This window comes from Heterodontus francisci, chromosome 2 (assembly GCF_036365525.1).
Source record: "Heterodontus francisci isolate sHetFra1 chromosome 2, sHetFra1.hap1, whole genome shotgun sequence".
Lineage (NCBI taxonomy): Eukaryota > Metazoa > Chordata > Chondrichthyes > Heterodontiformes > Heterodontidae > Heterodontus > Heterodontus francisci.
In genome coordinates this window covers 69777106-69803290 of record NC_090372.1, presented here as the reverse complement: position 1 = coordinate 69803290, position 26185 = coordinate 69777106, and the positions used below count along the sequence as shown (strand labels likewise).

At 43.2% G+C, this 26185-nt stretch overlaps 1 protein-coding gene across 4 annotated transcripts in view; it reads left to right on the top strand.

The window, feature by feature from the left end:
- dnah5 (dynein, axonemal, heavy chain 5) overlaps window positions 1-26185 on the top strand; it is a 610401-nt gene that overhangs the window by 266804 nt on the left and 317412 nt on the right. For 3 of the 4 annotated variants that reach the window (XM_068058833.1, XM_068058824.1, XM_068058853.1), the window contains 11 exons: window positions 67-129; window positions 3130-3368; window positions 6744-6984; window positions 8310-8509; window positions 8764-8917; window positions 9921-10084; window positions 11096-11252; window positions 11756-11968; window positions 12549-12773; window positions 15539-15711; window positions 25142-25320. In XM_068058833.1, coding sequence (XP_067914934.1) covers window positions 67-129; window positions 3130-3368; window positions 6744-6984; window positions 8310-8509; window positions 8764-8917; window positions 9921-10084; window positions 11096-11252; window positions 11756-11968; window positions 12549-12773; window positions 15539-15711; window positions 25142-25320 — 2008 coding nt within the window. The remainder of the gene's footprint in view (window positions 1-66; window positions 130-3129; window positions 3369-6743; window positions 6985-8309; window positions 8510-8763; window positions 8918-9920; window positions 10085-11095; window positions 11253-11755; window positions 11969-12548; window positions 12774-15538; window positions 15712-25141; window positions 25321-26185) is intronic. The other variant, XM_068058843.1, reaches the window with a different exon arrangement.

The following is a 26185-nucleotide window of genomic DNA, read 5'->3' as shown; positions in this document are numbered from 1 at the left end:
AATACTTAACTGTTCTACAATGAAAAATTGGATCATTAGTAACTGTTTTTATTTACTTTACTGTAGGAAGGACCAATGGTTATAGGCTTGGCACCACAGGATGCCAGTGATAGACTCATAATTTTTCAGGTATATGCCCACTTGTTATGGACACAGTTTTTATGAACATTTTTCTAAGTGTAACCCAGAGATTCCTAAATTTTATTGAATTAAATTTCATAAATCACTATGGTGTGTTTTGAACTCATAAATCTCTAGGTTGCTTGACCAGCCCTGTAATTATTATGCTTACAGTTGAGCTCATAGAATAACAGAGTGATAATCTGTGCTAGGGAGCATCACATTTTACAAATTTTCCTTCCCTCCTTCTGGAGAAACATAGGGGCAAAAGTGGATTGCCCTCTCAAAACAGGCATGGGGATCACAATGCATGATTAACCTGTGCTGGTTCCTTCCTATGCAGCCAGAATGCAGACTTGGTGCTGCCTGCTCATTACCATGATAGTATTGCACAACCAGTGCTGAACGTGCTGTTAAGCACTTAAAGCTAGCCTGCACTACTTAAAACCAGCCTGCAAAGTGATTTATGTGCAGTTGGGCACCCTGCACCATGGGGAAGCCTGCTAAACTGACAAGCTGCATGCTTGCTACATCTACTTCTCTCTTTGCATTCAGAGCCTCAGTGACCATCCACATGCAACAGTGGACAGTGAACTGGAAGATGTTAGAAATGTCGCCTGCTCCAGACTGGAAATGATCCTACGCAAATAAATTCATGGCCACAATCACCTTCACAGTCACTGGCTTTCTGTCCTCACTCTGCTGTGAAGCTGCAGATCTGCTGTGCCGGATGGCAGATTTCAGTGAGCACCTCTGAGGAAAGCGGAGACATCTTTGTTGAAACACCCTCGTGGAAACTGTTCCTCGTTGAGGTTGAAGTAGGAGAAATGCTCCCTGAAGACCCTGGGTGGATGTGTCTTCCCGCTGAGAGCCCTTCGCCCTCTTCCTCCTCCTCTTTGAGCAGCGTATCCTCCTTTGTGGCACCTCTGTTCATACTCACTGTCATGCTGCAGGCAAAGGGGGATAGAAACTATTGCATTCATGTCTGGGACCAAGTGGACTGTGCAGAACCAAGGCCTTCGCCATGTGCCACACCACTTCCTGTAGACTTCAGCAACTTTAAATAAGGGTACAAACCACCAAACACATCTACAAACACGACAGCAGCCAGTAGAAATCAATGAGCCACTGATCTGAAAGTAGTTGGTAATCCCTTTAAATATTACTGGTAGAGGTCCTTCCTGCTGCTGAATACATATTCAGCTTTGCGAATTTAGGAGAGAGTGTTAGCTGGAGCATTGAGCTTGAAAATGGCACCACTGGTCTCAAATCAGCTTTACACTCCTGAATGATATCACAATCTCCCTACTCTGCATACCTCCAATGTATGCTCCCTGCATCCGGTGCAGTCTGCACTAAAAGTGTGCATGCAGCGCAGGCACCATTTTTGTACACGTAGTGCTGAAAATACAGGCGCAACGATATTTTGCGACAAAGGTCTTTGCTTAGGTAGCAGGGATAATCCAGGTAATTATAGACCAGTGAGGCTGACGTCAGTGGTAGGGAAGCTGCTGGAGAAGATACTGAGGGATAGGATCTATTCCCATCTGGAAGAAAATGGGCTTATCAGTGATAGGCAACATGGTTTTGTGCAGGGAAGGTCATGTCTTACCAACTTAATAGAATTCTTTGAGGAAGTGACAAAGTTGATTGATGAGGGAAGGGCTGTAGATGTCATATACATGGACTTCAGTAAGGCGTTTGATAAGGTTCCCCATGGTAGGCTGATGGAGAAAGTGAAGGCGCATGGGGTCCAAGGTGTACTAGCTAGATGGATAAAGAACTGGCTGGGCAACAGGAGACAGAGAGTAGCAGTGGAAGGGAGTTTCTCAAAATGGAGCCGTGTGACCAGTGGTGTTCCACAGGGATCCGTGCTGGGACCACTGTTGTTTGTGATATACATAAATGATTTGGAGGAAAGTATAGGTGGTCTGATTAGCAAGTTTGCAGACGACACTAAGATTGGTGGAGTAGCAGATACTGAAGGGGACTGTCAGAGAATACAGCAGAATATAGATAGACTGGAGAGTTGGGCAGAGAAATGGCAGATGGAGTTCAATCAGGGCAAATGCGAGGTGATGCATTTTGGAAGATCCAATTCAAGAGTGAACTATACAGTAAATGGAAAAGTCCTGGGGAAAATTGATGTACAGAGAGATTTGGGTGTTCAGGTCCATTGTTCCCTGAAGGTGGCAACGCAGGTCAATAGAGTGGTCAAGAAGGCATACGGCATGCTTTCCTTCATCGGACGGGGTATTGAGTACAAGAGTTGGCAGGTCATGTTACAGTTGTATAGGACTTTGGTTCGGCCACATTTGGAATACTGCGTGCAGTTCTGGTCGCCACATTACCAAAAGGATGTGGATGCTTTGGAGAGGGTGCAGAGGAGATTCACCAGGATGTTGCCTGGTATGGAGGGCGCTAGCTATGAAGAGAGGTTGAGTAGATTAGGATTATTTTCATTAGAAAGACGGAGGTTGAGGGGGGACCTGATTGAGGTGTACAAAATCATGAGAGGTATAGACAGAGTGGATAGCAAGAAGCTTTTTCCCAGAGTGGGGGATTCAATTACAAGGGGACACGAGTTCAAAGTGAAAGGGGAAAAGTTTAGGGGGGATATGCGTGGAAATTTCTTTACGCAGAGGGTGGTGGGTGCGTGGAACGCTTTGCCAGCGGAGGTGGTAGACGCGGGCACGATAGCGTCTTTTAAGATGTATCTAGACAGATACATGAATGGGCAGGAAGTAAAGAGATACAGACCCTTAGAAAATAGGCGACAGGTTTAGATAGAGGATTTGGATCGGCGTAGGCTTGGAGGGCCGAAGGGCCTGTTCCTGTGCTGTAATTTTCTTTGTTCTTTGTTCTTTCTTTACAGCTTCTTGTATTGCTGACTCATGTAGGAAAATCATTTCATACCAACCCACTGTATACATCATCAGTCCACTAATATTTAATACCTGTGTGGTTTACAGAGAGATGTATATATATTTTGTTTTGTTTTGCTACCAGAATCAATTTGACAACCTGTTTCGTAAGTACATCACATACACAGATGGTGAGGAGCTGTTTGGCTTGTCTGTCACTGAGTATCCTCAGCTGCTGGAAATAAAGAAACAGTTGACTTTACTCCAGAAGCTATATGGGTTGTACAACAATGTGATCAATACAGTCAGCAGTTACTATGACATTCTGTGGTCAGAGGTCAACATTGAAAAAATTAACAATGAGCTTATGGAATTTCAGACCAGGTAACTATAAAGTTTTGGAGCAGCTGCTCATTATTGGCATATTTTGTCACCTGAAAATTTCTATTATACTGTTACTTTCAATTTGCAGCTTCTGTACGTGCATATGGGGCTTTTAAAATTACTGTTAAACTAGTTATTTATTTAGCCACAAATATTAAAATTTTTAATTTTCCAGAACCTAAATTACCTTATTTTTGTTTCCAACCTCATATGCTGTCCAACATATGGACTGTCTATTTCTATCGCTGTAATATTGTTCACCGCTAGCTCAGACGATCTGCTGCTGACACCCTTAAAAGTGCTTTTGTCACCTCCATACTCAATTGCTCCAATGCTGTCTCAATACTTGCCATCCTCCGCCCTGCCTGTGTTGACATGATTGTCGATCATTCCCTTCCTTGCTGATTTCCAGTGTCTTAACATTACTTAGCATCTTAAATTGAAAATACTCGTTATTAAATCCCTTCATTACCTAACTCCTTGCTGTTTCTGTAATCTCTTCTCAGCTGTACAGCCCCTCCTGAGTGTTCTGTTGAACTAACTCCATCCTATTATGCATCCACTCAACACTTTGCCTCACAATTGCTGACAGTCTTCAGCAGCATAGATCCCATTCTCTGGAATTCCCTACAAAAAACATTTCTTCACCGTCTCTTTTTTTCTGCTGTAAAGTCCCTCTTCTTGGAACAACCTCTGGTCACTCTTAATAATCTTTTATTGGCTTGGTGTCCGTTTTTCCCTGTGCCTCTGTGAAGTATGCTGGCACATTGCTTACTTTAAAAGGTATATAAAAATGCAAGTTGTCATTGCTGAGAGATCATAAAGATGACTGGTGTGAATGAAAATGTCACATTAGTATATGAGAGTATCATTTGAGGATCTACATGATATAATTTATTTTGAAAATAAAGCCGTATTAGAATGGGCAGCATTGTACTTTAGCGAGAGGTATATTTTGTCCTCAAAGCACTAACCATAATGATAAATTAATGTGCAATTCACAGAGCTGCAGAAATGGTTGTTCAATCTCCTTTTTTAATTTGTAGCTTAGAAGGAGGATAAGGCTCCTATGAGTCTAACAATATAGCTGAACAATGGGTCTAGCTGGCTGCATCTGTGTTTCCGTTTCTAGTTGATGAGAACTACAGAGCTGGATGAGGGATGCGTTACTGGTTATATACTGAGGAACTCAAAGAATCTATTTATTAAAGCAAGACCTCAGAAATCCTATGTTTTTAAAATTTAGTTCCATTATCCCTATGCTGTTAGTTTTTTTTTCTTTTTGATGGCAAATGTTTTTCAGGCTGTTGCTACTGCAAGAAATATAAACTCCCCATTGCCCAACAAGTAAAATTACTGCCATAGTCATTCTCATCAATCAGGCCAATATTTGTCATATTCAGTGCTGTGGCATTGTCTCAATAACTTATCTTGCAATATATTTTAAAACAAAATAAAATGACTTTCTTCTGAAACATGCAAGGATAATCATTCCAATTCATAGCCTGAATTTTATGCCCACGGGGCTCCCAGCGCCAGGCTGAAAAGGCAGGGGAACCCCGCCTCGGGCAACTGGAGATTCACTCCCCCCCCCACCCCCCGGCACAAGTCTACAGCATCAGGCCAATTAACAGCCCAGCACTGGGATCCCCGTCCCTTTAAAGATGGGGTCCTGCCTCCAAGAGCCACTGGCCAATCAGAGAACTGGCAGCTGAGCAGTATTGGCAGCGTCACTGGGAGCAGTGGCCACTGTCAGTACTGCAGAGGCCTTGAACCCAGGCCCAGCGCTGGAGACCCGGACCCCAAGTAAGTGAGGTGGGGTCACCGGGGCCAACCTGGCAGGCCCTGGAAAGGGGGGGGGGTGGGCATTTAGTGCAGAGGGAGGGTAGTTTAGGGACTTGCAGGTTTTCCTGGTAGGGGCTCTCTGTGGGTCACAGATTGCCCATGGAGGAGGGCCCCTCACCCCAAGCTCACAGGGAGGTTTCCTCATTTTACTGGAGGCCCCCCCCACCCCCTCCGGCCGCTGGTTAAATACCAGCAGTGGCAGGACGAGGACCTTAAGTGGCCGGTAATAATCTACTTAAGGGCCTCAATTGGCCTCTGGACAGGAAGGCCATTTTCAGCCTATCCCGCCCCCAACACTAAAACTAAAACTAAAAACTAAACAAAATTGCATTACAATGGGGAAGCACTGGGCACTCCACCCCCTGTCTCCTGTCGCATTTCTTTGGGTCCCACCGCCTCTGAATCCGTCTTGGGGGGCCCACAGAATTCAGCCTATAATTTCAGTTAGAATATTCTTTAGCTTATTTTACAATATAACTCCTGTAAGGCTCCTGTAATAGTTAAGAGCAAACTTTAAGGTAATTTTACAAATTTGGGTTCACAGCGTGATGCTTTGCATCTCTGTATTTGGGGAGAATGCACACAATGATGTTCTGTTGAAAAATCATGCAGGTGGAAACCCAAATTTCTGAAATGTGCTCATAGAAGACTCCAGGGAGCTGCCATGATGACTTTATCCTACAGCAGTCCATGCTCCCTGACATCCTCAGACATGGAAGTAGACTTAAGGGAAGGGGTGGCTGCTAGGAGACAACAGATATCCCCTTAAAACTTTCTGACACTTGTCAGAAACCCAACCAATGAAGCCCAACAGCGTTACAATGAATGCAATATCATCTCATTGGCACTGTGGCACAGTGGCGCAGTGGTTAGCACCGCAGCCTCACAGCTCCAGGGACCCGGGTTCGATTCCGGGTACTGCCTGTGTGGAGTTTGCAAGTTCTCCCTGTGTCTGCGTGGGTTTTCTCCGGGTACTCCGGTTTCCTCCCACAAGCCAAAAGACTTGCAGGTTGATAGGTAAATTGGCCGTTATAAATTGTCACTAGTATAGGTAGGTGGCAGGGAAATATAGGGACAGGTGGGGATGTTTGGTAGGAATATGGGATTAGTGTAGGATTAGTATAAATGGGTGGTTGATGTTCGGCACAGACTCGGTGGGCCGAAGGGCCTGTTTCAGTGCTGTATCTCCAATCTAATCTAATCTCCAGATGTGTGATTGAATAAGCCATCAGCATGCACTTCCAGTGGCTGGACAGATCTGGAGGCGCCCTTCAGGAAGCACCAGCCAAGGTGTCCTCAATGGTCATGGGAATCTGTAAACTTTGTCCCTTTTATTCTACAGCTAAACTTGACTACAAAGTACTTTAATAGCACTCAACACAAAACATAAATGTTCCCTCTTCCAACACTAACATCCCTTGTCTTGATCATCAAAAGAAAAAAAAAGAGAATATATATATGGGTGATGGCATATTTCTGAGCGTTACTGACCTTACTATTTGTATTTCAACTATTTTTCGTGTACTTCAGATGTCGCAAGCTTCCCCGTGCTTTGAAAGAATGGAAAGCATTCCTGGATCTGAAGAAAACCATTGATGATTTCAATGAGTGTTGCCCACTCCTGGAGCACATGTCAAACAAAGCTATGATGTTACGGCATTGGAAGCGCATTGCAGAAACCACAGGGCACAACTTTGCTGTGGAAAGTGAAACTTTCAAGCTGAGAAATATTATGGAAGCCTCAATACTGAAATACAAAGAGGAAATTGAGGTATTTGTTGCATGTTTAATAGTGGAATGTTTTGTAAGATGCATAGTCTTAAAAGAATGTTATGAATATCTAATTTTGCTGTTGGATACTATAATATGTTGCCTGCTGCAGCAATAAACATCACTGGCATTTCACCCAAATTTGGACACTTTTGAAATCTTCTGTTGGAGATACCTTTCAAGAGATTGGTATACACACTTCCTGTCATTATACTTCTACAGTTTTTAAAAAAGGGTGCATTGGAATCTCATTCTATATCCTTAAACTTTCTTACTTATCTTGATAGGATCTTCTTTTCATGAAGTCATCAGGTTCTTACAAAAGATAGAATCAACATTCAGGAAACTTCATTGGCAATCTAAAATTAACTAAAACAGAAGAAATATGAATAATTAAGTATTTACCTGTTTTAAAAAAAGATGAATATCTGCCACCATTTAATCAAAGATCTAAAAGCAGCACATTCTGAAAGTTGGATTGTGCTATCACCCAGGAAAACCTAAACATTAGATTTCCCATAATGCACTCCTAACCCTCTTGTGTTCATGAATAACTGAGTTTGACCAATGTCCGGCTGAAAGGTTTCATTGACATGGAAATACCAGATCCATAAAAATATGACTGTTAGGAATTAAATCAGATGTTTCTGATTTATTTTACTACTTGGGCTCAAGTAATAATTTCACTGCTGCTTTGTGTAAATAAACCTTTTAAAAAAAAGTTAATATGCAGGTGGGATGTTCATTGCCCTATGTTATGGCTGGTGAATGGATGTAGGGCAAATACAGGCTTCACTTCTGCCCCTGCAGAATTGCCTACTATCCACTGTGTTGCTGTGGGCAAATGGAAGCCATTCATCTCTCTGCAGGGAGATGTTTGGAAGGACATTTCCCAGATGCTGTTGTATGCACACTTATCCTGATTTACAGTAGCATCAGTGAAGTCCTGAGAATATGTGAATCATTTCTTCATCAGCCGCAGATGTTTTGTGGTCTGGAGAGACCAGAATTCTAGCATGAAAGTATATGTGATAAACTCATAAAACTTTTTAAGTCACTGGTAAGGTGCAAAATAGTCGGTTATCATTACCAACATATGTAATGCCACATCTCCATTTAATTACCATTCGTTTTAAACGTAAATTGTTAAAATTGAAAATACACCCAGAAAATGTAATCATGCATATTTAAATAAGCAGTTTTGATTTCATAATGCTTATTTCAATGATTTGTATATTGTCTATACTTAAAATTCCTTGCGTACAAACAAGATCTTCCAGTTGAAACATCATGACAGGAGCTGTCTGTTTTGTTTGTTTGTTGCAGGATATTTGCATTAGTGCAGTGAAAGAAAAAGACATTGAGCAGAAATTGAAGCAGGTTATAGCAGAATGGGATAGTAAAACATTCACTTTTGCCAGTTTCAAAACACGTGGCGAGCTTCTGCTGAGGGGAGACAGTACATCAGAAATCATTGCCAGTATGGAGGACAGTTTGATGGTCTTGGGCTCACTGATGAGTAACAGGTTAGCAGTGCACAGATATCTTATTCATAATTTTGTCTCACATTAGTTGACAGCCCATTATTAAAGCAGATTTTCATGGCTTGATTTTAGATCTTGTTTTGAAACCATTACAAAATGTTGGTTAATCTTTCTCATTAACTGCACATATTTTAAAATATTGTTGATAAAACAGAGGGTGTAGCAATGGAATTGTACAAATATAGTTCCTTTTGGGTGAATTCCATTTGATTATGTTGTGCTTTGTTTTATGGCAGGTACAATACTCCTTTCAAAGCACAGATTCAGAAATGGGTCCATAATCTGTCTAACACGACTGATATTATTGAGAACTGGATGACTGTACAGAACCTATGGATTTATTTGGAGGCAGTATTTGTAGGTGGTGACATTGCTAAGCAACTCCCAAAGGTATGGAAGTGGTCGGGTGGAGTTTTGCTTGAATAAAATCAATCAGGTTCCCTCGGTTGGAACCAATTCCCAGGCTTTCTCTTGTTGAGATAAAAGTACACCTTTGAAAGCTGACAAACGTCATGACATATAAATTAGCCTATGGCAATAAAGATATGTATTGAGCAAAACTAAATTATTAATTAGATCTCTAAAGAATGTAGGTCCTGTAATATTGTAAAAGAAGCTCTTCTATTTTTGTGCAAATTTCTATAACATAGTACTCCACCTAGTGTTCTGAAGTATGTAACACTGCCTCGTGGAGGTATTCAGTTTATAGTAGCATTTATTATTTACATGTGGCTGAGATCTGCCTTCTGTTTCCCATTCTGTTTGCCTTCTGCTTGGTGAGAAATGAATATGGATGGGACAAAATCTTGAACTAGTACTCTTGGACAGTGCAGCAGATCTATACTATTATTGTGCTACCAGTACAGAATATTGGCTGCCAACATATTGGGATAGAAATTGGTATGCCCCTATTTTTTGGGCATAAAACATTGTAAAGCATGCCAATATAGCAGTAGCACAGCTTGCAACCAATCTATGCAGATGTTGGTCCCGCTGCTAAATGTGTGGGAGTCTTTTATAGATGTTCCAGACGGACGCACCGGGCCTGCCCCACTTCAATTTCCATGCTGACCAATGACGCATAAAAATAAAATATGTATAAATTACACTGAAAACTACACTGAAGAAACAGGATTTGAAGAACTATAAAGTCAAGCAGAGGAAGACTAAGCAACTTCAGAGTTACAAAGAGGGAAGATGAAGGAAATATAGTGCAAAATATAAAGGATAGTTGCAAAGTTTATGTATATCAGGAACAGGAGAAGGATATCAAGGAACATTGGATGGTTGACCTGTGACAGTGAGAATATTGTGTAGGAATGTGGAAGTGGCTGAATTATTAAATCTTTATTTTGCAATTGATTTTTCCTTTGTCATTCTACTTTGACTATAGGAAGCCAAGCGTTTTTCTAATATTGACAAATCTTGGGTGAAGATCATGACTCGGGCTCGTGAGACCCCAAATGTAGTGCAGTGCTGTGTGGGCGATGAAACCATGGGACAGCTTTTACCACATTTACTGGAACAGCTGGAAATCTGTCAGAAGTCTTTGACTGGGTAAGACGTCAACCCAATGAGCTGCCATTATCTAAACTGACTTTGGCAAGTCTGTGTCAGTCAAACTGATTCAGGCCAGATTTTGAATGTTGAAATCTGGCTCAGTTCTTTGAAATGTGCAGAAGACTTAGTTTAGTTCATATATTGTTGGCAATCTCGAGATTGTAGTTTAATTTTTTGAGTCTACAGTTTAGTTTTTTTGCTATATTACCTGTAAAATTGTTTTCTTTAAATTTTGATTGTTAAATAATAGAAATACACTGTACTGCAAATCATTTCCATCAATTTTCTTGAGTTGAATTAAAACCTGTTAAGTATTACATTTTAATCTTCATATTGTGAGAAGCAGAAGTTAAATGTTATGGCTGTCTTTGTCTTCTTGTCCTTGTCTTGCATGCCCTTCTTCCTATTGACCACTTTTTTTTATCCCCACAACTTAAAAATTCTTTTGTTTTCTTCTGTCTTACATTGCCCTACTGTTACACCCTGGATTTCATTTGAAGAGATGTACTGTAAATAGTTACCAACATCCTGCTTGTGACAACTAACACATTGGGGTCGAAAACAAGTGCTATCACCTCAGTCACCTGTTATACAGCCTGCCCGATAATCAGTTCCACTGCATTGCATTGAATATCAGGCAGGAGGTATAACAGGCAGCCGATGTGATACCATCCGTTTTGAGCTATTGAGAAAGCTGAATCTCTACTCCATTCCCACTTCACACGATTTTAATTACACTGTCAATTTTTAATAACATTGGACATTTGTAAATATGCTGTAATTTCACATTGGAATCGCTGTTACAACTTGGATATGGTCTTTAACCAAATCACAATTTGCGTACTGTAATAGAGGGGATCCCTGCAGAAATCTAAATGCTGCAGAGTTTGAGACATCTGCAGCCACCCTTTGAGGATCAACCTCATATGATTGAACGCCACTTGACCTTCTAAGAAGTTGGATGTGGACCCTCATTGTTTTCACTTTGTTTTTCTTGTTGCAATACAGGTACCTTGAAAAGAAACGGCTGCTATTTCCTCGGTTCTTTTTTGTATCTGATCCAGCACTTCTCGAAATCCTTGGTCAGGCTTCAGATTCTCACACTATTCAGGCACACCTGCTGAACATTTTTGATAACATCAAAACTGCCCACTTCCATGACAGGGTAAGGTGAAGAACAAGGGAGTTAAATTGAAATCTATTCATGCTTTATATCCTTCAATGTTAAAAAAGTTGACTTTAATTCCCCATTTTATTTGAATTAGGACAGTAGAGGGCAGATTTTTCTGTAATTGTGCATGACCATAAAGGATCACCTGGCGGTAGTGTATAACGGAAAATCAAGCAGGAAGCTGCTAAATCTCAGTCCATTCATTCAAATAAACTGAAAATTGAGCAGTCTCCAATATGCACATGCAACTGGTATCTCAGAAAGTTAAATCCTATATCTTTACTAAGAAATAGGAAAACTGCCTTAGGGAAGGAGCTAACCTCCAGTGATCAACACAATATAAAATTAATAATCTTTTGAACCATTAGAGTACTGGGCTGCTGGGAACTGTAATGTTGATTTGAAGTTCATACCAGGGTATGGTTATGTAGCAACTAGGAGACATTACAGAATCACTACTTAAAAATCAATGTGTGTATATATACATATATTAACAGGTATATGACCGTATTTTGGCTATCTCTTCACGTGAGGGTGAAATCATTGAATTGGATAAGCCTGTAATGGCAGAAGGAAATGTAGAAGTCTGGCTAAATGCTTTACTAGTGGAATCTCAGAAATCACTCCATCTGGTCATTCGTTCTGCAGCTATGAACATTCAGGACACCACCTTCCAACTGATTGAGTTCCTTAACTATTATCCAGCACAGGTATATTTCTGATTGAAAAGTTCAATATGCCCTCAATTTATTTGCGCAAACCTTGATAATGATTTTGTACCAAGCTCATTTTATTATGAAGAAGAATATTTTGTAACAATTTCCCCTTCTTCCATTCTCTGTAAAATTAACCTTAGGAAAATAACATAGTCAGGAAAGTTTATATTTTATGAGGATCCAGTGCATGTCAGTTTACCTGTCGTTTGCTGCTTTTTCATAATCCCTTTTGTAAGATACAGATAGAAATAGTTTAGGAATAATTCTTAATATACAGTTGTTTAATTTAAGGAGCTGGCTGTGCTGGAGATTGGATAATTTTTATATTGCAGACCATGATGCAATCAAGCTTTTATACACTAGGAGGATTTCACTCAAAATAAAAATTAGAGCATGATGGGTCAGACTTATTTATTTAAATGAAAAATATTAGAAATAAACTTGCTGAAACATGGCATTTTTTTGCTCGATTGTAGAATTTTATATCACCCTCTCAATGTGTTAAACATTAAATAGATTTTTTAAAAACGTACTCAATTTCAGAGCTATCAAACTTCATTTTTTCTTTCTAAAGGTTGGCTTGCTTGGAATTCAAATGATTTGGACAAGAGATTCAGAGGAAGCATTAATAAATGCCAAGTATGACCGAAAAGTCATGCAAAAGACCAATCAATCGTTCTTAGACTTGCTGAATACCCTAATTGACATGACAACAAAAGACCTGAGTGCTATGGACCGTGTGAAATATGAGACCCTTATCACTATCCATGTGCACCAGCGAGATATCTTTGACGACCTGGTAAGAATTAAAGATGAATAGCTTGCCTCTTTATTGAAGCAGAATAATGAAATTGTTTGTCTAGTGGAAGGTTTTGAAAAGCAACTTTGAAACCTAATGTATTCTTTGGTGAGACTTTGACAATGAGGGAGCAATAAGGTATAATGGCAACAATTAAAACCAGTAAAATTTACTTTTTATAATTTTGCTTTAGAAAAAACATGTAGGGCTGCATTTTACCGGCCCCAAGACACCGCGGGTCGCAGTGCAGGGGCTGGTAAAATGCTGCGGGGACAGGCCCGCCTCGACCCGCGACGCCGGGAAGGGCCGGCTGCATATTACCAGCGGTGGGGGGACCTCGGTGCAGTCCCCCCCGCCGCTAAGCGGCGGGCCTTTCATCTCCATATTAAAACAAACCCTCATGACATTTAAATTAACTTGCCTGCAGGTGGCGGCCATCCCATGCCGATTTTACAGCCTCCATTCGGTCTTGGCGCACCTTCGGAACTCTGTATGGAGCTCCGGGCGAGAACCTGGTGCGTTGGGGGTGGGGGGGAAGAAATAAAATTTTCAGTGTGGGAGGGGTGGAGGAGCCGGAAAATCAGTTTTGACTGAATGTGGGGATGGTGGGAAGGGGTTGAAGGGCAAAAGATTGAAGGTTGGGGGGTAAAGTTCGGGTGTTTGAAAAAGCCAATTTGAGCAATGAAATGACTCTTGGGGGGTTGGAGAGGGGCCTCCATCATAATTTTCTTTATTTAATAAAGTCTAACACTGATACCTCTTTAAATATTAAAATTCTGATGAAGGGTTTAGAGCCATTTAAAAATGGCGCCATCATGATGGCGCAGACGCCGTTGCCAGGGACGTGGAGGTTGCCCCCTCTATGTCATCGGGGGCAGCTGCTCCACACCCTCTATCTAAATGAGCCCCGCATGTAATATTGCGGGGGCTCAGGAACAGCGCATCCGCGCAGGATGCACTCATAAAATTCAGCCCGTAATGTGGAAAGGTGTCTTTATTTTGTTAACAAAATAGACTGAACACAGCTTTAAAAATATGTGAAATGGATAAAATTTGGAGTTAAATTAATAGTTATAACTCCTAGACACAACTCTTCACCTATAACGACAATGGCCAGAAATTTACTCCCCCCGGAAGCGGACTGCGGAGGGTGGAAGGGTGGGTAAAGTTGAGTGAGAGGCGGGGGTGCTGTTCCTGTTGTGCACCCCAGCTGCCATTTTATCAGCAGCAGGGGAGGTGGCAAATGGCCCACCCACCCCAGGCCAATTGAGGCCCTTAAGTGACCAATTAATTGACACTTAAGGGCCTCCTCCCACCGCCACTGGTATATTACCAGCAGCGACTGGGCACTTCGCCAGCTGGGGAGGCTGCACAGTAATACCTGGCAGCTTCCTTTCAAACTTGGGGGGGGTCCTCCTGATCGGGCATCCTGTGCTGCTCAGAGGACCCCTCCAGCAGCACAAGCCACCCCCGTTGAAGCACCTTCCCCCGGCCTCTTGATGGATGCCCACCCACCTTCCCAGAGTCCAGCTGATTGTCCCCGGGGAGGCCTGAAACCCCACTCACTTCTTTTGGGGCTGGTGTCCCTCTTGCTTTTCTGACTGGGTAAAGTCCCAGCAGTGGCCACTATTCCTATTAGCGCTGCTGGCTCTCTGTTTGGCCAGCAGCTCTTGGAGCCGGGACTTCCGCCCTCTGAGGGTGAAAGTCCCGACCAAGGCCAATTCAGGGCTTGGGCCATGCTAAATCGCTGTGTGGCTTCCAGGCTTCCCGGTGGAGGCGGGCTGTCCCTGACTTTTAAGTGGCGCCTGAATGTGGGGATGGTGGGAAGGGGTTGAAGGGCAAAGGATTGGGGGGGAAAGTTTGGGTGTTTGAAAAAGGCAATTCGGGCAATATTTGATGGAATGTAAAACATTCCTGCCTCTGTCTATTTTTACCATTACCCTGCATGTTTAGTTTGCCATTAGAATTATTCAATGATCCCAATATCTATTTTTTCACCTTTGTGATAAATTTGGTTAAAGACTGTATAAGACTTTTTGAGAGAGTGAAAATGCTCCCTAGATTCCTACAGGTCAGTGCTGTTGTCTCTGCGGGGAGGATTATAGGAGCAGGAGAAGGTCATTCAGTCCCTCAAACCTGTTCTGCCATTCCGTCAGATCATAGCTGATCTGTACCCCAACTCCATTTAGCTGCCTTTCATCCATGTCCCATGTAACCTTACCTGGCAAAAATCTATTGATCTCAGTATTGAAAATTTCAATGGAGCCAGCATACACAGCTTTTTGTGCTAGTGAGTTCCAGATTTCCACTGCCCTGTGTGAAAAAGTATTGGGAAGACAGAAGTCATTGCTTTCCATCCCCACCACAAACTCCATTCCCAAGTCACTGACTCCATCCATCTCCTTTTCAACGCTGAGGCTGAAACAGACTGTTTTGACCCCTTGTATTATATTGGTGCCTCTGCTTATTGCAGCTGAAACTCTCATCCATGCCTTAGTCATCTCTAGACTTGACTATTCCAATGCACTCTTGGTCAGTGTCATATTTCGTTTAATAACGCTCCTGTGAAGCGCCTTGAAGCATTTTACGATGTTAAAGGCACTATATAAATACAAGTTGTGGTTGTTGTTTTTCCTGATTTTTCCTTCATATTAAACTAGATGTAAAAAGCTATTATTTTCTCTTGTCAATTTAAGAGGAAAAATTACAGATGGCTGTATGAGATATTTGTGGTCGTTAAACTATGTTAAAACTTTGTTTTGCAGTGTCGCTTGCACGTCAAAAGTCATACAGATTTTGAATGGTTGAAACAATGTAGATTTTATTTCAATGAAGACTCAGATAGGATGCTAATCAACATTACAGATGTTGGATTCACATATCAGAATGAGTTCCTAGGTTGCACAGACAGATTGGTCATAACACCCCTTACCGACAGGTGAGACTGAAGAGCTTAGCACTCAAGTGCTTTTAAATTTACTTTTTATTTATTCATTCCCAAGATGTAAGTGTCACTGGCAAGACTGGAGTTTTTTGCCCATCCATAATTGCCTTTGAAAAGGTGGTGGTGAGCTGCCTGCTTGAACTGTTGCAGTCCATCTGGTGCAGGTACACCCACAATGTTGTTAGGTGGTAAGTTCCAGAATTTCAGCCCAGCGACGATGAAGGAATGGTGATATAGTTCCAGGTCACATGTGTGACTTGGAGTGAAACTTGGAGGTAGTGGTTTTCCCATGCACCTGCTGTCCTTGTCTTTCTAGGCAGTAGTAGTCGTGGATTTGGGGAGGTGCTGTTGAGTAAACCTTGGAAAGTTGCTGCAGTGCACCTTTTGAATGGTATACTTTGCAGCCATGTTGCACCAATGTGGAGTGTATGAACGTTTAAGGTGGTGTATGGGGTGCCAATCAGCGGGCTGCTTTGCCTTGGATGATGTTGACCTCCTTGAGTGTTAGAGCTGCATTCATCCAGGCAAGTGGAGAGTATTCCATCACACTCCTGACTTATGCCTTGTAGATGATGGAAAGGCTTTGGGGAGTCAGGAGATGAGTTACTCTCCAGAAAATACCAAGCTTCTGACCTGCTCTTGTAGCCACAGTAATTATGTGACTGGTCCAGTTGAGTTTATGGTCAGTGGCGACTCCCAGGATGTTAGTGGGGTATGCAATGATGGTGGTGCTATTGAATGTTAAGGAGAGGTGGTTAGACTTTCTCTTGAGATGGTCATTGCCTGACACTTGTGTGGCATGAATGCTACTTGCCACTTAGCATGTAGCCTGAATGTTGTCCAGGTTTTGCTGCCTGTGGACATGGACTGTTTCATTATCTGAGAAGTTATAAATGAACTGGACACTGTACAATCATCAGCAAACATCCCCGCTTTGGGCCTTATGATGGAGAGATGCCATTGATGAAGCAGCAGAAAATGCCCGAGCCTAATAAACTGCCCTGAGGCACTCCTGCAGTGAAGTCATGGGGCTGAGATGATTGTCCTCCAAAAACCACAACCATCTTCCTTTGCACTAGGTGTGACTAAGGCCAGTGGAGAGCATTCCCCCTGCTCCCAATTGACTCCAATTTTACTAGGGCTGCTTGGTACAACACTCGGTCAAATGCTACCTTGATGTCAAGGGTAGTTATCCTGACCTCTGGATTTCAACTCTTTTGTCCATGTTTGGATCAAGGCTTTAATGATGTTGGGAGCTGAGCTGTCCTGGCAGAACCCAAACTGGGGATCAGTGAGCAGACCATTGGCGAGTAAATGGACTTGATAGCACGGTTGACAACACATTGAGAATAGGCTGATGGGACAAGAATTGGCCGGATTAGCTACACCTTGCTTTTTGGTTTCAGGCCATACTTGGGCAATTCTCAACTTTGCCAGATAGGTGCCAGTGTTGTAGCTGCACTGGAACAACTTGGCTAGAAGCCAGGCTAGTTCTGGAGCACACGTCTTTAGCATTACAACCGGGGTGTTTTCAGGGCCCATCGCATTTGTCATATCCAGTGGGCTGAGCCGTTTCTTGATATCACATGGTGTGATTCGAATTGGCTGCAAACTCGCATATGTGATCGTGTGGACCTCAGGAGGAAGGCAATATTGGATCAGCAAATTTTGATTTTGATTTAGAGATACAGCACTGAAACAGGCCCTTCAGCCCACCGAGTCTGTGCCGACCATTAACCACCCATTTATACTAATCCTATATTCCTACCACATCCTCACCTGTCCCTATATTCCCCTACCACCTACCTATACTAGGGGCAATTTATAATGGCCAATTTACCTATCAACCTGCAAGTCTTTTGGCTGGGGGAGGAAACCGGAGCACCCGGAGGAAACCCACGCAGACACAGGAAGAACTTTCAAACTCCACACAGGCAGTACCCAGAATTGAACCCGGGTTGCTGGAGCTGTGAGGCTGCGGTGCTAACCACTGCGCCACTGTGCCGCCCTTCTGGTTAAGATGGCTGCGGATGCCAACCTTATAATTTGCACTCACATGCTGGGCTCTGCCAAACGTAAGGATAAGAATGTTCATGGAGCATCCTACTCCTCTTTGTTGTTTAATTGTCTACCAACATTCATGACTAGATGTGACAAGACTGCAGAGATTTGATCTGGTCCTTTGGTTGTGGGTTCTTTTAGCTCTGTCTATAGCATGCTTCTTCCAGGGAGTCCTCAACATTGACTCTGTACCCCATGAAGTCACATGGTGGTAATCAGCAGGAAATTTCCTTCTCTGTGTTTGACCTGATGCCATTAGACTTCATGAGTTCCAGAGTCAGCATTGAGAACTCCTGGGCCACGCCCTCCCAAATGTATACCACTGTGCTGTGACCTCTGGTGGTTCTGTCCTGCCAGTGGGACAGGACAGACCCCAGGATGGTGATGGAGAAGCCTGGAGCTTTGGTATGATTCTGTCAGTATGATTATGTCCGGCAGTTGTTTGACTAGTTTGTGGATCAGGTCTCCTAATTTTGCATAAGTCTGCAGATGTTAGAGAGGAGGGTTTTGTAGGGTGACTGTGTTGGGTGTCTCTTTGTCATGTCTGAATTTGTTGCCTACGTCGGTGATCTGTCTGGTTTTATTATTATTCTGTTTTGTAGTGGTTTGAATGGCTTGCTAGGCAATTTCAGAGGGCATTTGAGTCAGTCACATTGTGTGGGTCTGAAGTCACATGTAGGCCAGACTGGGTAAGAGTGGCAGATTTCCTTTTCCAACAGACAGTAGTTAACCAGTTGGGATTTTACAACAATCCAATAGTTTCATAGTCCACTTGCAATGGGGGAGGCCAGCAGTGCTTCGGGAAACTGGAAGTTTCTGCAGTGCATTTGTCAATGGCTTTTTAACCCAGCCACAGCATTTTGATTTGAATTTCCGGGTATCCTGACCAATTTGAGCGAGTGGATATGATGATGACCCACATCAATTTCTTTCAGGACTAATATTTAAAGGGACGCTGAGATGATAAACCTTGAAGGATTGTACAGCTGTGCCTGGTGAAGCCAAAACCTGCTGAAATGGAGGTTCAAAGTGGTAAAGCAGCACCAAGCTTCTCCAATGCTTGTCGTAGATAATGCTGCAGACTGTGAGGGTCCGCAGGGAGATTCTGTTCCCCACGGATGGGAGAAAGAAGGCTGCCACAGAAAACGAGCAAGTGTGGTTGAAGTGGCTGAGGACGTCAGCAGCAGGATTTTATTGCCTTGCTCCTGCGTACAGTGGCGCAAGAGGTTCAGTGACCTGATCAGTGCAGGAAAGGTGAATGGCATGGCTCAATCAAGTATAGGCAGCCTCACTCTGACTTCCTCAGCCTTCTCCTGCATATCACTCCTCAGATAAACACACCTTACAGGTGCACCTATCCCTTTCTCTCAAGGCACTTTCTCACATCATCATCTGCCAGCCACCACCAACACTCACCCTCATCTTACTGCCATGTTACACACTCATGGTGGCCCTGCACAGATGTTGACCTTTCATCTTCTCAAAACATTTCATGCCCTCACTCATTGGTCTCTTCTTTATCTCCTTGCAGGAGAAGAGATCACAGAACAGCAGGGAGAGACAAAGAAACAGAAGTGCCCCCCCCACAATCATCACTACATTGACATCTGCAGACTCACTCTGAGGATGCACATGACTCATCTGCACCCTCCACCAGCTCAGATGCATACACCTCAGTTGGGCCACCAAGACAGGTGGTTGGGTTGTCACATGGTGAATCATATATCACAAGTGAGCAGGAGAAGCTGTTGGAGTCAGGAACTGCAGTGAGGAGACCCTGTTGGAGGGCACATGTACCTCTAAGCTCAGCTGCAAGCAGATGTGAGACTCGCAGGCTGTCGATAAGGAGAACAATTCTGGAGCGGCAGCAAAAAATGTGCGAGGTTCTGTTAGCCTTTTCAGAGGCACTATATGTGATTGGAGAGACATTGGTGGAGTCCATCTCTGGCATGAGTACCATAATGTCTCGGGCCTATGCGCTGATGTCTACGTCCATTGAAAGAGTGGCCACCTGCATGGAACATCAGATATGGCAGTCAACTGAGTACATTGTGGCTCTGACCAATAGCCTCTACACTCAGAATGCCACTTTATTGAGGAATAAGGAAGATTTCACTTTGGCTGTTGAGCGCCTCACTGAATTACAGCAAAGTGCTCTTCATCACTTCGCTAGCAGAGAAGCGCAGGTGGGCCATGAGAAGGAAGATGGAGAAAGAGAACATGGAAGTGGGGACTCTGCTCTAAGCGCTTCCACTCTTGATCCCTTGTCTCTCTTCTCAGTCAGAGGCCCACATGCTGCCTTCTGTCCTGATGGCTAAGTCTACCCTTGCACAGGTGCAGGAGAGGTAGTCTTTGGTAGGGCCATCATGGACTCCAGAACCCAGAGGACGTTGGCCAAGAGCATCGGAGTAGTCAGAGCAGGGAAATGAGCAACCTCCTCTAGCTGTGCTGAAGCACCATGTAGAAGTAGTAGAAAAAAGAAGATAAACGATTTGTTTTTGCCCAAGGGTATTCAGTTGGGTGTTTAACACAGAGTTACATTATCACATTTCCAATTCATGCTAATGTCCCAGTAAATTTATTGCACATTTCCATTGTCTTGTCCTGCCCATTTTTGCCTGCCACCAGCCAAGTAATCTTCTGCCTTGTAAAGAATGATAGGACAAGAGTTAAAGACCAGCTATGAGTATCAGTGAGAAGGATGTATTGTTGACTATGGGACTGCTTTGTGCTGGAGAGGGGGCACGGTGGGTTCAGATTTTGTGTGCCAGATAGCTGCACTGTCTCGGTTTAATTGAAGTGTGCCTGAATCAGACCATCCCAGGCATTCCTGGCAGCTGTGTGTGTGGCTGCATCACGCTGTACTTCTCCTCCTCCAAAGATGTGGAGCACTCATCATATTCCTCCTCCTGGAGCTCCAGTCCTTGGTTCTACACAATATTGTGAAAGGGACAGCAGACCACAAACATTCAGGAAACCATTGCTTGTGCATACTGAAGGGCGTCCTCCAGATCTGTACAGGCACCTGAATCGTATTTTCAGCATCCTGATTGCTTGCTCAGTTACAACACTGGTGCTCATTTGGCTTTTGTTGTAGATTTATGGGCATCAATGGTAGGGTTCCTTACTGTTGTCATCATCCATGTCTTCAGAGGATAACCCCTGTCTCCAAGGAGTCTTCTGCTGGCTCTGCTTCAAGGTGTGAATATCTCTGGGAGCTGTGACTGGTGCAGGATGAACACATCATGGCAGCTCTCTGGGAATCTTCCACAGACATGCATGATGACCTTTCAGTGGTTCCAGACCAGCTGAACATTGATGGAGTAGATTCCTGGGTGATTTATGGGTGCCTTGTTTGACACGTGTGCAGTCAATGACTCCCTGGACCTGTGGTAATTCAGCCAAGGAGGCAGATCTGAGTGCCTGCTCAACCTGACTGGCCTCATCAGTAGCAAAGTGCACTTAAGTGCTGGCCCTGGCAAACATGTGAGATACACTTGTGGGCTGCAGAATGTGAGATTCTACAAATATCACCAGTCAATCCATGGAAAGAGTCAGAGGAGGTAAAGAAATTCAGGGTTGTGGTGCCTTTGACCGCCACTGACACTGCATGCCCACCGGGTCCACTTGGCTGGAGAACTTCTTCCACGAGGCTGCAAATGTCAGGAACCACTTGCTGGGAAACTCTGAGCCTCCTGAGGTACTGGTGCTCAGTCCTATCCAGGAAGCTAATCCTCTACAAAAGCAAAATACCATGCATGCTAGAAATCTGAAACAAAAACAGAAAATGCTGGAACTACTCAGCAGATCAGGTAGCATCTGCAGAGGGAAAGACAATCTGCATTTCAGGTCTGTGATCTTTACTAATAAGTTTTATGCAAGTGAAAGGGGGGAGGGAGGAAGAAGAACAAAAGGGAAGGTATGTGATGGGGTGGAGGGCAGGAGAGATTAAATGACAAAAGGTTTCATGGTACAAGTGGCTGTAAAGCCCGAGTTGAAAGATGAGATGCTATTCCTCAAGCTTATGTTGAGCTTCATTGGAACACTGAGGCAGGTTAAGAGAGAAAGGTCAGAGTGGGAGCAAGTTGGAGAATTGAAATGACAGGTGACAAGAAGCTCGGGGTTGCACTTTTTTAAAATTCATTCATGGGATGTGAGCGTCACTGGCTATGCCAGCATTTATTGCCCATCCCTAATTGCCCTTGAGAAGGTGGTGGTGAGCTGCCTTCTTGAACCGCTGCAGTCCATGTGAGGTAGGATCACCCACAGTGCTGTTAGAAAGGGAGTTCCAGGATTTTGACCCAGCGACAGTGAAGGAACGGCGATATAGTTCCAAGTCAGGATGGTGTGTGACTTGGACGGAAACTTGCAGGTGGTGATGTTCCCATGCATCTGCTGCTCTCGTCCTTCGAGGTGGTAGAGGTCGCAGTTTCAGCTGTTTTAACCTGCTAACCGCACAGGCAAAAAATCCCCCCCAATTCACAAACTGCCATAGTGAGATTTGAACTCACTTCTCTGGATTATTAGTCCAGGAATATAACCACTATCATACCTTAACTGTTGGAGATTACAGACCCATAAATCCTTGGGATGAGATCCAGGTGGTCATTTTAGGATTGCACCAGCCAGTGACCTCGAGTGCTGACCCAGCTGGAGTTTGCGAGATCATTGAAGGGTATCTAATTGGCTTGGGACGGTGGACATAAGCATCACTATAGGTGCATCTTCGGCATCTGTCTGCCCCATGCAGTTAGAAACTCCGGCATTTACTCATTATTCAAGGGTGGGGAGGGGAGGGGTTGAATATTGATGTAGAATTTTTAAATTACCGAACATGTCTTTTGGCATCCTATAATCATCCCTAGCCTGAACCCTACTATTGGGGCCCACATCTGTCCGTATGGTTGCTGATCTGCATTGCCTTGTTGGGCACAGTGTGCTCTGGGGGATATACCACATTCTCAATGAGACCAGTGAGCGAGAATGCTGATGTCAAGAGTCTTCACCCCGCCTAAGCCATCTCAGCATCTTTCATCTCCTAAGGGGTGTACAGAAGTTTTGTCCCTTATGAAAATACTTGGAAAGTCTCATAAATGGTGGAGACCCAGTGAAGAATTATGATAGGAGACTGCTGTAAGCTTGAAGAAGTTTCATTCCCTATCTTCATTGTTTCTAAGCATACAATTGTGAGATTAATTTGCAGAAAATTGTTAGCTTTATATTTTGCTTTCAGGCCTATTTGTTCCTAATTTAAATAGATAGAGCAATGGCAACACTAGAGCTTGGACCTGAATCCAGCCTATACTGATAGGAAGGAAGTTTCCTTTGTTCATTGATTGTGATGATTCTATGAGAAATGACTGGGCAGCCCAAGTTCCTTCTGGGTATGGGCCTGCAGTGCAAGACTGTCTTTATGTGGCACTAATTGTCAATTTCATTCATAGAGGCTATCATAATTGTGGAAAATGAAGTAATAGAGTTTGGTGCTCTTAGACTGGAGCTTCATGACATTGGAGCAGAGTGGAGAGAGTTTTTCTCTGTATTTAATTGTGCTATATTTTACTGGGAATGTATGATGCCGGCATTGGAGTCCTAAAATGAGAAAATGTTCCATTTTCTAGAACTAACGTCTCTCAACTACAGGAACACAGTTGAATCCAAAAGAGCTTTACAAATATGAAGTATAGCTCTTCATTTTGAGTGGTGCAATAATAGTGTTGGTGTTGAAAAGCAAGATTATTATTGAAAGTTAACATCAATTCTTTGCACACATAACACACAAAAGCAGTGGTGAAGTTACAATTTTCATTGACGTGCCAGGTTGGAAGGGCTTTAAGTACAGGTGGTCCTCATCTGGTTTTATCCAATAGTTGTGATGATTTGTTTAAGATACAATTTTAGTTGAGTTTTTAATGTGTTTTTTTTAGAAGACAGTCCAATCATTCTTCCCTCTTCCATACTCCCTACCAAAACAATTGGCAACGTTGAGTATAAGCCATCAAAAACCTTGGGAATACTTTTAAACTTCTCCACCTGGGCAATAATCCAGTGCAGAGGTCATCTGCCCATTGTAGAAGCTGGCTGATTATTGTTCCATTGAAATCAAAAGAATGAGAATTGGACTGGTTCTATAAAGGGCAAGTGATTTGTTCCTTCAGGTTACTGCCCAAGCAGTGAATGTGACAATTACTTCCATTGTTTTAGTAAAGGCATTGCAAAACCACATTTGTCAGAACTTAAATTGTAAAATAATAATCACATTAATTTAGTGCATGATCCAATCAACATGCTCCCTTCAGTGTGTCACAGAGCAAGTTCATGGTGCTAGCAATTCCTTTTGTTATATTTTTATTTTTTGCACGCATTAAGGAGAGATTCTTGTGTGTGTGTGTGTTATATACTTGGGAAAATTACACACTTCTAGTCTTGACAGGTTCAGACACTACTAGGTCACATATAGTACCAGCCAGTCAGTCTGTTTAATCTGCCGAGATAAGGTGCCTCAGCCACATTCTGAATGTGAACTGAGATTTGTATTTAAATTGCACTTCATCTGTTTCTCAGCAATTTTTCATAGCATACCAAGAATTGCTTTGATGTGCAGTCATTGTTTTCGTGTAGGCAGTGAAGTAACTATTTTGCACACAACAGGATGCCATTGATTGTGATGATTCTATGAGCAATGACTGGGCGGCACCGCAGTCTCACAGCTCCAGCGACCCAGGTTCAGTTCTGGGTACTGCCTGTGCGGAGTTTGCAAGTTCTCCCTGTCACCGCGTGGGTTTCCACTGGGTGCTCTGGTTTCCTCCCACAGCCAAAGACTTGCAGGTTGATAGGTAAATTGGCCATTGTAAATTGTCCCTAGTGTAGGTAGGTGGTAGGAGGATGGTGGGGATGTGGTAGGGAATATGGAATTAATGTAGGATTAGCATAAATGGGTGGTTGTTGGTAGGCACAGATTCGGTGGGCCGAAGGGCCTGTTTCAGTGCTATATCGCTAAATAAAATAAGCAGCAATGTTATGAATGGCCTGTTATTCCTATGGTTGAGGGAACATAGTTGCCTAGAACACTGTGAGAACTAACTTCTTCTTTCAATAGTTCCATGGGATCTTTAAATCCACCTGAAACTCTGGCAGTGCAACACTCCCTCAGTATTGCACTGGATTATCATTGAGATCATTTACTCAAGTACTGATGTGGGACTGGATCCCACAATTTACTGACTCGGGTGAAATTAGCAAGTCACTCAACTGGTTGCATTCTTACCTCTGATTCAGAAGGTTGTAATAACACTTAGCATTCAAAAAGCCAATTATTTGTCTAAACAAAATATGAGCACATGTATTATTCTGTTCATTTCAGATGTTACATTACTCTAGCTCAGGCACTTGGAATGAACATGGGAGGAGCACCTGCTGGACCAGCAGGAACAGGCAAGACTGAAACTACCAAAGATATGGGCAGGTGCCTTGGGAAGTATGTCGTGGTTTTCAACTGCTCAGATCAAATGGACTTCAGAGGACTGGGTAGAATTTTTAAAGGTGACCAATTAAACTCAGAGAATTGCTATTGCTTTCTGTTGAGACCAGTTTTGTTTAGCTTAGTCTGCTTAAATTCAAAAGCATTGACAGATACTACAAATTTAGATGTACCTCATTTTTCTGCTAGTACGTTAAAAGAATCATTCCATATTTTTCTCTTTAACTGACTCCTCTGTCTTACTGTATTATGCACTGTGCAAGGTGAAGAAGGCAGGGAGGTGATGTTTTCCTGTCAGGCCTCTGCCCATGTTTTTTCTCAAATTGGCCACTAGATGGTACACAAGTAAAATTAATAACTTCTGCTTAGTAGCTTCTCACAAGTACATCACAAAGCTCAGTCTGTCATAGAAGCCATGTTTTACAACTCAGTCTAGCCATTTTTTTTTCTTTTCTTTCAGCTGCAAACCCCATATTTTTAAGGGATTAATTTGGCTCTTTTGAATGCTTCAACTGTAATAGGTAGTAATGCAAGTGACAATTTTTGATGGCGTAGTGTTCTTTGATAGGTTAAAAAGATGTGGGGCTGGATTTGAAGGAGCCCTCGACGTCAAGATCCATGGCATCGGGGGCCTGGAGATAGCCCCAGATGAGGCCCGCCATGGACCCTGACGCAGGCAGGGCCTGGCCCAATTCTCCTGGCGGCGGCGAGAAACCATGGTGGCCCCCACCGGCCCACCTCCCCCCCCCCCCCCCACCGCCACTCGGCGACAGGACCAGAATCAGCGTATGCAAATTCATAAAATTAATACATTTAAATATACTTAGGTCTAATCTTGATGGCCCGCCGTGATATTCAGCCCAGCGGCTGGCACTCCCAAGCCTTTGGATCCCCGTCTGGGGAAACGAGGTGCGACACTGGAGGGTG